Source organism: Lethenteron reissneri, chromosome 2 (genome assembly GCF_015708825.2).
Source record: "Lethenteron reissneri isolate LAM-NWPU_2019-01 chromosome 2, ASM1570882v1, whole genome shotgun sequence".
Classification (NCBI taxonomy): domain Eukaryota; kingdom Metazoa; phylum Chordata; class Hyperoartia; order Petromyzontiformes; family Petromyzontidae; genus Lethenteron; species Lethenteron reissneri.
In genome coordinates, this window is record NC_083780.1 from 2,278,601 (window position 1) to 2,292,322 (window position 13,722).

At 47.5% G+C, this 13,722-nt stretch overlaps 1 protein-coding gene across 1 annotated transcript; it reads right to left on the reverse strand.

Moving 5' to 3' along the window:
• Positions 1-343: 343 nt before the first annotated feature.
• Positions 344-11,857, reverse strand: LOC133341432 (platelet glycoprotein V-like). Its single transcript, XM_061550067.1, has 3 exons — positions 11,730-11,857; positions 1,687-2,195; positions 344-438 (listed from the first exon to the last, which is right to left on the reverse strand). The coding sequence occupies exons 1-3, from the start codon at positions 11,855-11,857 to the stop codon at positions 344-346; spliced, it is 732 nt and encodes a 243-aa protein (XP_061406051.1).
• Positions 11,858-13,722: the final 1,865 nt, after the last annotated feature.

Genomic DNA, 13,722 nt, shown 5'->3' on the forward strand with positions numbered 1-13,722 from the left:
GAGCTTTGCGATGTTTCACTCGGTGCTCTTTAATGAGTTCCTTGCTCGTGTGTTCTAGAAGAAAAACGAGTTCTGTGTGTGACTGCGCGGGTCCCAGTGAGCCCAGAGAGAGGCTCACGCGTGGGAATGCGCTGTCGTACACTGGCTCAGACTGAGCCTGCAGCTGGTTTCTCTCAAGAGCCAGAATAGTCAGTTGGGTCAGGCTGTCAAACAGCCCAGCGGGTAGAGCTGTCAGCTGGTTGCTGTACAAACGCAACTCCTTCAGATTCACCAGGCGGTCAAACACCCCTGGTTAAAGGCTGCGTTAAGTGATGCTGTAATTCAATTAACGTTGCCGCGTTCGCTAGACGGTGTCATTGTTGATGCCGTGTGCGAGTTCTGTGCTCAACTCTTGCTTTCCGGCTCGTGCAGCCAACAGCAACAGCTGCGACGTAGGTCCTGACAAATACCATGGGGATGATTCGAGACTCATTTCAAAAGAGGGCCCTGCCCTGGCATTTTTGGCCAATTCTTCGAAGGATAGGTTTGTGTGATTTGTGTCTGTTTTGTCTATTTATCCTCTCCACTCTCCCACGCATTTGTGAAATCCAGTACTGGAATATCCTATTATTGTATGATTTTATTTTTATCATTATCATCGTCATAAGCCATGGGCTATCCACTGCTGAATTGAGGCTTCCGCACGCCATCATGTTCACTTCTGGCCCTGCGTTGCCACAGTCTATCTCGCTCCTGCAACCGAGCTTCTCTCTTTGATCCATCTCCGCGGTGCTTCATCTGCTTTGGCTGCAGAGTCAATGAACCAAGAGCAGAAATTGACAAATATGGTTAAGAGCTTACGGAGACAGCACGCTGACCATCTGATGATGCAATTATCTTCGTGATGCTTGGACAAAAACAAGGAGTCCGGTTTCTAATTCAGCAGCAAAACCGTGCATGCTGCCTCAATCAGCAGCACTGCCTCGTACGCACCCTACACAGCGATTGTTGATCTGGTGATGACTGTGGTCTCCGTGACAGAGTTTGGGCCAGAGAGCTGGACAAGCAGCAGCCACGCTCGAAGATTTGCCTTTTCACTCGCTCACGTGAGGACACTGAGCTAGAGCGCGTTAGCGGCGTCGTGTTCACCTCACATCTTGGTATCTCGCTCCATGCCGTCTGTTCGGTGCAGTACAGCGATCCGCACGGTATTCACACTCGATCAGTGGAATTAATTTCCGCACTCGTCTCCCTATGGGAGCCTCATTTAATCCCTATACTCAGGAGGATGCTGCTACAAAAGATCGTGACAAATTCCTGTGTGAGGAGAGTGTTGCGTTGTTGGTGCTGTTTGTGTAGGTGTTGTTTTGTGTGGTGGCTCTTGTTTTGCTGTTGTGTGGTTGTTGTGTAGTCTTGTTGTAACATAGCAATTGTTTTGTATTGTGTTGATGAGTTGTTGTTTTTGTGGTTATTGTTGTTGTTGCTGCAACACAAAACCACGCAGCACGCGTCAGTTTCTTGAAACTATAAATATCAGCTCTCATTCACACGATTCACTCATTTAAAATTCACTAATGTTCAGTGACAAAATTAAATTGAGGCACAAAAGGGCACCATGACGACGATGACTGTGGATGTCAATAACGTGGTAGCTTTATAAACTGAGCTCTCCTCGTGCTGAACGTGATCTATACCCCAGTGCCCAACGACAAAGCTGAGACCGCTGCTGGTAGTACTCGCTCTGTTTGTCAAACGCGACCCTAGGAACGCTCTTCAGCTGATTGTCGTTCAGACCCAACCGCTGCAGATTCCTCAGGCGGTCAAACACCCCGGCGGGAACAGTCGTCAGCTGGTTCTCGTGCAGGTGCAAATATATCAGCTTCCCCAGTCTGTCAAAGATGCCTGGCGGCAGAGACTTCAGTTGGTTATCTTCCAGGTCAAGTCGCATAAGTTCAGTCAAACTGTCAATCAGAGCGGGTGGTATCGCCTGCAGTTGATTATGGTCCAGATACAGCTCCTTCAGTTTCACCAGGCGGTCAAATACCCCGGCGGGTAGAATTTTCAGCTGGTTCTGATGCAAATACAGCGTCTGCAGATTCACCAGGTGGTCAAACACCGCCTCGGGGAGAGTAGTCAGCTGGTTGTAACTAAGAAACAGTTCAGTCAGTTGTGTCAGACTGTCAAACAACGCAGCAGGGAGGGCTGTGAGTTCATCCCTGAGCACGAATCGCCGATGAGCAGCCTCCGTGGAATTTATTCTGGCATTCGCCTGCCTGTGTGAGCCTCACTGAGTCCCGAGACTCTGTCTTTAGGAGGATGCTGCTACAATAGGATGCGTGGCCAATTCCTGTTCGAGGAGAGTATTGCGTTTTTGTTATTGTAGTTGGGTAGCTGGTGTGGTTGTTGTTAATGTTGTGTTTGTATTGGTTTGTTGTTAGTTTAACACGTAGGCTTTCGCCACAAATATCATCCATAATAGAAGGTTTTGGGGTGGATTGCGTAAATATATAAATGTGTCGTTAAAACCCGCCACCACCCGACACAGCCAACTAGTCAGGGTTGTCAAGTAAAGAGCATGCCAATTCGTCACTAGTACAGCACACCGGTGTGTTGGAGAGCGAAGCCACAACATATACAAACTGAGTATGACGTTTCGCTGGTAATTACAACTAGCTTCATCAGGCGACAGACAGATTTGTGGAGAATAATTACTGTTTCCTTCCTTATGTAGAGGCGTAGATATGTTGACCACCCTTCTGCACTCTTGCACAATGTGGGGGGAAATTACTGAGGCAACGTACATTATGCATGTGCATTATGCGAGCCATTTGAACTTGTCCTTCCTGACTATTGTTTATTAAAATAGCCCTACCAACGGTAATCCCTAGTGTTTGCCCAACACTATTTACCACACGTGCAGTTAATCCTGTACACACCTTCTGTTGATAGCTTCGGTAATACATCTTTTGTAACAGATATTAAATTCAGAATTTTATGTACCGTGCCAAATCTGACTCAGATGTTTTGTTTTTCCAAACATCTGGCTAGTTTATCAATTACTCATGCAATGTACGGTATTTTGATCGTTTTAATTACTTGGACAGTTTCAATGCTCTTGTTATTTTGTTTGGTTTTGGTATTCAATGTCCTGTTGATTTGTGCATCATTGTAGCCGTTCATTTGCAGCGCTTCTTTAACATGTTAAATTTCATTTCTCAGACTGTCACCATCTGACACTTTCTTAGCTCAATGAATGAGCATCTTGATAAGAGCAGATTTCTATGCGGAGTCATGGTGTGACTGCATTCAGATAGGCGTTAGTATGCGTTTTCTTTCAGTAAACAGTGTTATTTTACCATTTCTACCCCATCCGAGCAGAATATCCAGAAATGGTAGAGTTCTGTCAGCTTTCACTTCCATGGTGAACTGGATGGATGGGTTTTGCGAGTTGAGATGATTTATAAATGCCTTCAGTGTATTTTTGCCGTGTGGCCAGACCACCACACCGTCCCCAGGTGATTTGCTCATTAGTTTCTACGTAGTTTCTTTGTTCACCAAAGTTCCTGTGGCCGATACTATTGCAAGAATTGAAGATTTGGTCCAACAAGGATTGAACTCTGATGTACCGGCCCTGGTGAGAATCCTAAGTGTGAGTATGCGAAGCTAGCAGTGTGAGAAGGCTAGCAGAGAGTATAGCTAGCAGTGGAGAAGCTAGCAGAGTATATAGTGGAAGGCTAACAGTGGCGTAGCTAGCAGAGTGTATAGTAATAGGCTAGCAGAGCATACGGTGGGAAGCAATCAGTGTGTAGCGGTAGGCCAGCAGCGGAGAGAGCGAAGCGAGCGGAGTGTGGGAGGCAGGCTAGCAATGGAGAGGCTAGGAAAGTGAGAGAGAGAACAGGCTAGCAGTGGAGAGGCTGAGAGAAGGGGAGCGGAGCGAAGCATGCAAACAGCTCAAAAATCAAGACAGAGTTACGTGATGTCGAATGCAAGGAGTTCTGTTCAATAAAAGTAACACAGGAGAAAAATAAGAGGTTGTCCCTGTGAAGTAGAAATACTACACATCTTTAGTACCAGATATTAGTTTCTGTATCATGTACCGTGCTAAATCTTTAGTTTTTTTCCAAAAATCGGTTCTCTCGCAATGTATGATATTTTAATGCTCTTCAGCTACTTCGCAGTGATGCACAATTGCTTTGCACTGCCTTCTGTTAACATTGCAATCCTAGTCACGTGTGCACAGCTTCACGCGTGGTGGCATCTGCACTCACTAAGCAGAGCGTAAAATAAAACAAGTGTGGAGTGGACACGAAGAACAACAGTGCGGCATGAGATTGGTCAAATCAGTGATGGTTCATAGCAGTGATGATGTACACAAGGACTGTCAAATAATCCTCTCATACCGTTTACTCCCTGGTGCTGGTACTTACTCGTCATGCCAGGTACCACTTAAGGCTGAGTCGACCATGGGTAGGCCACCTCCAGATATTCGAGACGGTCCGGAATTGAACTTCAATGCACTAGCTCCCGGCATAGGAATGTGGATTTGCCTTATATATCTTGCAGCCACCAACTGAAATAAAAAATGCTCTGTGATCGCTTGAACATCACTACATGGAGACAATGCAACCCCTGTGCCCTAATTCATTACCTGCCTCAAGGTCTTCACTCAGGGACCCGCATCAGCAGTGCATGGCCGTTAGACTCCGCACAGAGTCGACAAGAAGCACAGCGGCAGATTCACGCAGAGATCCTGCAAAGACACGGGGGGCCAGATGTCGGCTCTGCCTGCAGGGGTGTTCGACAGTCTCATGCACCTGACGAACTCGCATCTGCAATACAACCAACTGGCGGCTCTATCGGAGGAGGTGTTTTAGAAACTCGTCCATCTCACTGTTCTGAATCTGCGTCACAACCAACTGAAAATCGTTTCTGCGGGTGCGTTTGAGCGGCTGGTGAGTCTACCGTGTGTCTTTTAAGATAATATACACATCACGCCTGGTACAATGCGGCTATTAACAATTAGTGGGTACTGTGCAACATATAAAGATCAGGAAAGAAAGACATGCATATGCGAGGCATCTGTAATACATATAATTGATGATAGGGTCAGTAATATAATTTGAGAGCTCCGGTTTCCTGTCACATGTGTAGTAGTCACTTCAGAGACACCAATAGTAGGAGGCACACACGTTTATTATACACTACCACAGTACAGGGGATAACTACACACGGGTCAGGACAGCCGGCACACTGCCTGACCCACAACGCCGAGGAGGTGAAGATGGGGACGAAGACTTGCGTAGACGATGGGTTCCATTCAAAACGACAGCCCCGACCCAGCATCGGGACCTCCCTTTTATTCTCCCCAGCGTGGCCTGGCTCCGCCCTCGGCCACGCCCCCTTCTGGAACCTACCAGATGGTTCTGGACTTCACCCCACGTGCCCCCCTCTGTCACCTTTACCCTAAACCCCTTACCCCGGCTACGTGCTCCAGTGCCCTGCTGGTAGACCAGGCTACTACACCCACAATCCCGCTCTCTACCAGTAACCAGCGCTACGCGCCCTAGTAACCCATTCTATGTCGCTACACATGTATAAACACTCATTAATACAGGTAGGAACAACAGTTCCACACTGCCCACCAGGGATTATTTGTCTGTCTGTCGTGCATAGCCACGCCTTCGATTTGTATTTCATAGAGCACTTCGGGCGGGCTCAGCACCACGTGATGCGCCGCCCCACACAGCTTGCGCCGCGTGACACAGATCGCACGAATGCGCTGGCTGTCCATCCAAGTTTCTACCTGCCCACTTCGAAGGAATGTGTTTGGCTGAAAAATCTTAACAAAAAGAAAACCGTCTAAACATGTGTTTGTCGTTTGTTTCTGATCCACCGTCATTGAGCAGTGCACCACTTCTGCTACAAGCATTGAGAATAGCGCGAGCCGACCAAGCCATCTACCTGCACAACAACCCCTGAGACTGCTCCCGTTCATGCAGCCTGAGTCTCAGTCGGTGGATCGAGGCGAACTGGGGCGAGGCGAACTAGGGCAACGCGCTTAGCGCTGGCGGCTCTCAATGGTCCGGGTCAGTTGTCAATCTCTCCAGCGAGGAGCAACGGAATAAGATGCAGCCCTGCAATTGCCTGGCTCACGCCACTGATGACGTAAGGGTCTGCACTGGATGGAGTTCTAGAGAGCTCCTCTGGTGGGTATGTGGCCTACTACTCGTTCGGAATGAATGCTTGGCAGTGTAGTTGAGATTTATAAACGAAAAGCGCTTCATCAAATAAAGATGAGTATTAGTATGTTTATATAATCATCTGTAATAACCAATATATATATAGAACCACAATCATTATCATCATCATCTTTAAACCAGATACGTGGCACGTGTCGGACAACTTCTTGTCATTAATTTTGTGAATGGCGGTGAGAGACGGCGAGATGTCCTTACGTAGGGACAGGGTTATTGGTCCCAGAGCATTTGATGTCACCAATATAAACTGCTTTGCCAGAGTTTTGGTTGAGCCACTGGCTGAGATACAAGATGTCTGAACAAGCGCAGTCCCAGGGGTTACTGTACAGATAAATGGATTCGATTGGGTCCCCCGATTCACAAGATTATGAAAGATTTTGCATCAATTATGCATGCTTCATTAACAGAGTTTTAATTGAAATTATAAATACTCAATCACAGTCGATCGATCATGCTTCAAGTATTCTCTTGCATATTTACTACAACTGCAACTGCAGCGATTTGGATTGAATAAATAAACTAGGTAACTCTTGCTTCAACTATCATTGTCACTTAAATATATGCCTAGTGGTCGATTCACTCTGAATATTTTTTGTTAGATTTGAAGCAGGCCAACGTTTCGGTCTGCCCCTTATTCAGAGTGGTCAGACAGTTCCACCGACTTGCAGTTGAAGACTGCAGTTCACTGGTCAATCAGAAGGAAGCTGACTGGAACGTTTCAGATCTCACTCGCAGCAGATGATACAGCCGTGACTGGGAATGGAACCAGGGCCTCGAGGTTTACAACATCGTGCGCCAACCACTTCACCACTGCTATGTCATGTTCACGCTATATTTATCTATATATACTAGCTGTACTACCCGGCTTCGCCCGGGACTTGTATCCACCACGGCCGGCCGCCTTTGTCTCCCCAGTGGCGATGTTAATACGCCACAGCAGTTACTCGTTTGAGGCAGAGTCGACCTAGGGGAGGTTCAAATAATCGTTACCGGTGGTGGCCGTGAGCGGGAATCGAACTGGGTTCGCCGGGTTGGTAGCGCAGCGTAGCGTTAAGCACTACACCCACCGCTCCTCACACACCACGCACGCACAGACACACACACAGACACACACACAGACACACGCAGACACACACAGACAGACACACACACAGACACACAGACAGCACGCTAACCACTACACTACCGTTCCCCCTACACAACACACGTGCGCGCGTCCATAGGTACACATACACGCGCTTGCTGCAGACACACACATACACACACATACATACACGCAGACACACACATACACACAAACACACATACATACACACAAACACATACACAGTGACATGCGTATTCCCATCGCGGGGCACGGGACGTGCCTCCCGGCAAATCCCTCGCAAGCGATCGTACACAGATGGACAGACAACTGAACAGTACGACGTTTGGCTGGTAATTGCATCCAGCATCAGCGAAAGGACGTACTCTGAAATGGGAATTGTTGTGGTTTTACGCTTGTACACACCGGTGGGCCAAAGCAGAGACTTATGAGTGTTTTATCAACGGGACACTTTTTGACTGATTGGCCGTGTGGGGTGGTGGAGGGTTACAACACATTAATAATTAAGGCGAGCGAAAGGCAATAAAGTTATTTTTGAAGAATGGTTGCGAAAGCGTACGTGTTACAAAAAGACTCACTTTACTTAAGAAGCAGGCTAATGTGTACATGATAGACTGTCAGTACAGCCACCCAGAAATATAACCAGGCTACACTACATTCTAGAGTGGCAGTACGCTCAGCCAGCTTAATGAGTATTTGTTGAGTGAACATTTAAACAAATCCATTATTGGCGCGTGGGGTTTAAACATAATTATACAGTAGTTTTTTTCATGAGAAATGGTAATTGTTGTGGTTTTCCGCTTGAACACACCGGTGGGCTAAAGCAGTCAAGTCTTAGTCTTTTATGAACGTGACAATTTTGTGCAGATTGGGCGTGTCGGGTGGTGGATAAGGGTGACAACACCTTAATAAATAAGGCGATCTAAACGCAATAACGTTGTTTATGAATAATGTTTGCGAAAGCGTACGTGTTACAAATTGACTAACTTTACTTCCTAACCAGGCTAATGTGTACATGATAGACTGGCAGTACACCCAGTCAGCTGAATAAGCAGGCAGCAGTCTACATAATAGACGGGCAGTACGCTAAAGCAGCTTAATGACTATTTGTACAAAGAACATTTAAAGAATCGATTATAATAACCAGGCTACAGTCTACATTATAGACTGCCAGTACACCCACTCAGCTTCGTAAGCAGGCTAGAGTCTACATGATAGAGTGGCAGTACGCTCACAGAGCTTAATAAGCAGGCAACAGTGTACATAATAGACTGTCAGTACGCTCACCCAGCTTAATGAGTATTTGTACAGTGAACATTAAAGTAATCGATTGTTGGCGCGTTGGGTTTAAAAGTAATATTAATAGCACACATTGTGGTGGGGGTGTAGTCAAGAGTAGGAAAAACTGATGAATTTACCTCAGAGTGGCGTGGTGGGTGTCGAGGCCTAGTAGCGTGCAAAGCCTGCGGCCTCGCCTAAAATTGTCGGCTTGGAAGAGGCAGGGTACGGGTGGCGTTCCTTCCCCCCCCCCCCCCCCTAGCGCTCCAACAATACTGTGTAATGGCTATTATTTAATTAATTACGGAGCTTATGAAAGTGGCGAAGGCGTGGCTAGCGGTTGGCAGGGGCAACCGCCGTCCAATGAAACTGCAGCCCTTGGCGAAGGCGTCGCTAGCCGTTGCCAGGTCCAATGAAAGCGGCGAAGGCAACCGCTGTCCAATGAAAATGCGTATGGTCCGGAGACACACAGACACACAGACAGACAGATAGACAGACAGATTCACGATTTTATATATATAGATAAAAGGGAAATTTGTGATTATATGTGTCTGTTCAAACTGTTTAGCATATTTCCCGACATGCAACAAACTTGAAATTATTAAAAAATCGACTTTGATATTGGGGGGGGGGGGGGGGGGGGCGCAATAATGCATATATTTTGCACGGCAAGTGAGCTGTGATGTCACATCTGTCATGTGACCCGTGTGCAGAAGCGTAACGGAGTGTGCCTCCTGATCGCGGGTAAAGTGGAATACAAATGTGTTGCAGGTCTAAGGCGTTCGTCGCGCAGCATTGCTTTATTATTTGAGTCATTTACTGCAGTACGTACCCTGAAAGTTGTCTGCATCATGCACGTGTATGTGTACCTATGGACGCGCGTGTGTGTGGGGGGAGAGGTAGTGTAGTGATTAGCGTGCTGCACTACGAACCTGGCGACCCGAGTTTCATTCCTGCTCACGGCCACCACCGGTGACGATTACTTGAACCGCTCCAGGGCCTACCTTAGGTCGACTCAGCCTCAAACGAGTAACTGGTGTGGTGTGCCAACATCGCCACTGGGGAGACAAAAGCGGTCGGCCGTGGTGAATCCAAGTCCCGGGCGAAGCCGGGTAGTAAAGCTAGTATACAATATGTATACAGCTTAAAGTAGCTCTGTGTATAATGATGATTGCTTATAATACGTGCAGTTTTGTTTGTTAAGTGCTCTATTCACAAGTGGCACGTTTAGTTGATAGCACTGTGACTATTGCTGCTCTAAATAACAGCAAGAACCATGAGATGCGTGTGTCATTCATTCAATATATATGGATAGAGTGTGTTGACTCAGTTTGTCGGCAGCATCTGTTGGCTTTACCCGCTGGGGTGTTTGACAAACTGAACCATTTCACTCATGTGGGTCTGCACTCCAACCAGCAGAAAAACATTTCTCGGAAGAGTTTGCTGGGTGCGTGCGTCTCTTTAGTTGCATCCTTAATGCGCATCGGAAACTTTGTTCTCTGGACTGCCGTGACGTGTGTGGTCGGTACCAACCACATTGCATAGACCACGCCACGGGCAGTGCAATTTCCTCACGATGCATCCATCGGTACCGGCCTAGAGGCGTTTTACATCAAAACTAGATTAACATTGCCAATGAGTCAACACAAACCAGTCGCAAAGTATTAACCAAACAGCCATTACGAATAAGGCAGACAGTACATGCAAGACAGAAGTACAAACGGTACACACGAGGCCGAGAGTACAAAAAGTACACACGAAACAGACAGTACAAACAATACTTGTGTAGTGACATAAGAAGAGAGGGACTGCTGGGGGCTCTGGAACCCTAGGCAACCCAGACGCTTAAGCCCCTTGGCGCCAGGCGCTAGATTCCCAGGCAACCCAGACGCTTAAGCCCCTTGGCGCCACCAACGGGGGTCTGTATGTGCTCTGTGGGATATCTGGGGGCGCACACAACCCCACCCCTCGTTGGGGACGAGGCATAAAAGGGCAGCTCCCTGGACGATCGAGGCCAGTTGTAGCTCAAGACCCAAGACCAGCCATCTCAGGACCCTGGGACGATGTGAGGGCCAGTGGTGGGACTCTGGAACTCCCGGCTCTACGTCCTTGTGAGGGCGAGTTCCAGAGCATAGCCAGAGTAGTGTACCTAGGCTGTGTACCTAGGCTGTAACAGAGTATCAGGACTGTTGGAGTGTTGGATTGTAATAAAGAAGTTACCTCTACAAGTGTCTCCGGAACCCATTACACTTGCAAGACAGACAGTACATTATTTACTCGCGTAATTTAACGAGTGTTTCGTGAATTGACGAATCGATGCACATGTAAACTACTTATTGTCGTGTAATAGCAACCAATCGTTATATCAATTTATTGAATTAAACCAACTTGTCATTGTCACGGCGCAATCTATGTTTGTATATATAACTAAAATTTATGTAAAAGCCATACCATCAATCAATCCCCATTTACAGCAAAGCATCCTTCATTTAACCACACCATGCGAAACAGGGATCAAGTTCTCAATGAAGTGGCTGACACACCATGAACTCTAAGTTGGTTGGAACACGTGTACACAGACACACACTACAGCACGTGCGTGGAATGTGTTTAGCAATCATCAGACACGTGCAGCAGAAAGAACAAATGTGGTAAAGAGCTCGCTGAGTCAGCACGCTGAACGTCTGATGCTGCAATTATTTTTGTGCCGCTTGTGTAATGGCCGAAATTAGCAAGCACTCGCCCCAGCTTGAAGACGGTCACCAATTGGTGGAAAGATGCCTCCACGGTGATTGTTCGGGAGGCAGAAAGTGATTGGAGAAATAGATTTAAACAAGATTAGGTGGGGAACATATAAGATCCGTTAAGTGGGGAAGGACAGGGATTGGCTAGGAGAAAAAAGAGTGACAGTAGATTCCAGAAAGGGGTCCTCGAGAGGTATACAAAGGGAGAACACCAGGGGAGTGGACGTTCGGGGGGAAGACATGTTGAAGAGAAGATGTAAGCCTTGGGTCCCATACAAAGTGTCTCTTAATATATGTAATAAAGCAGGTCGACGACAAGCGACTGTGTCTCCGTTTGTTTATTTATTCATTATCTGGACAGCTCGCGTTCCGCTCCCTCGGTCGTTCCGCAGCGCGTCGCGTGAGCTGGCGTCCCGCTTCCGCGCCGCCCTCTTGCTCTCACTTATCCGCTCCCGCGCACCGCTGGCAGACGGCGCGCTGGGAGCCGTCTCCATGTCGCCACGTGGCCGATGGCTCGCGGAGACCCGCGACGTGGCCAAACTTCCAGCTTCTCACCAACTGACCCCGAGCCCCTTCCGGCTCTCCCTTATATCCCCTTCCCGCGTCACCCAGACTCCGCCCTTCACCACACCCCTTAAGAACTTTCCAGATAATACCACCCCCTAGCACCCGCGGGCTCCACCCTTGAACCCTGCCCCCGATGGTTCTGTCGCCTGGTTGGCTTAGGGGCTGGAGCGGCGAAGCCCCAGCATATGCTCGCATTACATATACATCGTTGTCAGAGTCGTTACACTTGGACAAAACAAGGCGTCCGGTTTCTAATTCGGCAGCAAAAACCCCACATGTTGCCCCGGTCAGCAGCACTGCCTCGTGCGCGCCCTGCGCAGCGGTGGCCAATGTGGTGATGGTCGTGTTCACCTTTAGAGAGTTGGGCTCAGAGAGCTGGACGAGCAACAACCACTCTAGCAGATTTCCCTTCCACTCGCCCACGTGACACTGAGCGAGAGGGCGACTCCACGAAGGAATGCCTCTCATCAGCAGCAGCGTCATCAAAAGAAGCAGCATCATGGCATTATGCCACAACATAAAAAAAGTCATCAATAATAATAATCCCACCACTCATCATCCTCATATCCATCGACATCATCGCTGTACGAACTGGGAAGCAGAGTAAAGCAAAAAAATCGCACGCAGTCTAAACATTGACAGTCCAGCGAACGTGGTTACATTCAGTGAATTACCGCATCACTTAACATAGCCTTTAACCAGAGGGTGCTTAACCGCCTCGTGAATCTTAAGGATTTGCGTTTGTACAGCAACCAGCTAAGAGTCTACCAGCTGGGCTGTTTGACAGCTTAACCCAGCTGACTCTTCTGGTTTTTGAAAGAAACCAGCTGCAAGCTCTGCCTGAGTGGGTGTTTGACAAACCGACGCAACAGACCAACTGAGACGCAGGCTGTGTGAACGGGCGCAGTCCCAGGGGTTGTTGAACAGATAGATGGCTGGGGTCGGATCGCGTCAATCACAGAGGCCGCGCAACAGTGACTGATGATGAACCCTACACGTACATCATAAACACACATCACTCAGAGATTATTTTAATATGTTATTCTTGCGTATGAAACGTCCATTAAAAAACAAACTATTCATCACTCACTCATCGTCACGGTACAAGATTGTGATGCTTCGTGACTTCCATCGCGTGTATACAGCAATTACATCAAGTTATTGTTACGTTAGGGAGATCTATAAACACAATATGTATACAATGGTTGGTTTACCGTGATGCTTGACAATATGTACGATATGCTAACGTTTCGTGTATTAGCCCTACTTAAGATCAGAGAGAGGGCAGACAGTTTGACTGATATATGGTTGAAGCCGGGATCTCACAATGAGGCGCCTTGAAACCCGTGGAGAATCTTAAGTTGCCACGTGAACACAGTCTCCCATTCAGTAGCAAACGAACTACCCCGATAAGTTAGATATCGATAGAAAAACGTCAAATGTCTGATATGGACTAAATACATTGATACAAATATCGACTAATACACAACTTAACATTATGGTGGGTCCCCAGGGTCCCATAAACCCCCGGCTCTCGCATAAACTGCGTTGCGACGTCATTTTACGTCTGTTAAAGGTGAACGATATGGCAATCTATTCCTCTCGATGAACTCTACACGATGCGCTCATCATAGTTTAAAAATGTTGTTTCTTCTGCGCATTCGGTCTCGCTGCACTTGGACAACATGACAACAGAATGATCCACGCCAGGTGGGTCAGAGAATTTATGTGCGTGGTGGGACGGAGTCTAAAAAAATGTATAATTAATAATTTACGCATTTTACTTCCGTTT

What these genes read in the sequence shown, in the direction of transcription:
- LOC133341432 (XM_061550067.1), bottom strand. Translation starts at nt 11,857, where the DNA reads ATGGAGACGGCTCCCAGCGCGCCGTCTGCCAGCGGTGCGCGGGAGCGG. An exon ending in AACGACCGAGGGAGCGGAAC is followed by an intron (nt 2,196 to 11,729) that starts GCGAGCTGTCCA and finishes ATTCGTGCTCAG; the next exon opens with GGATGAACTCACAGCCCTCC. An exon ending in GCAGCGGTCTCAGCTTTGTC is followed by an intron (nt 439 to 1,686) that starts GTTGGGCACTGG and finishes GGTATTTGTCAG; the next exon opens with GACCTACGTCGCAGCTGTTG.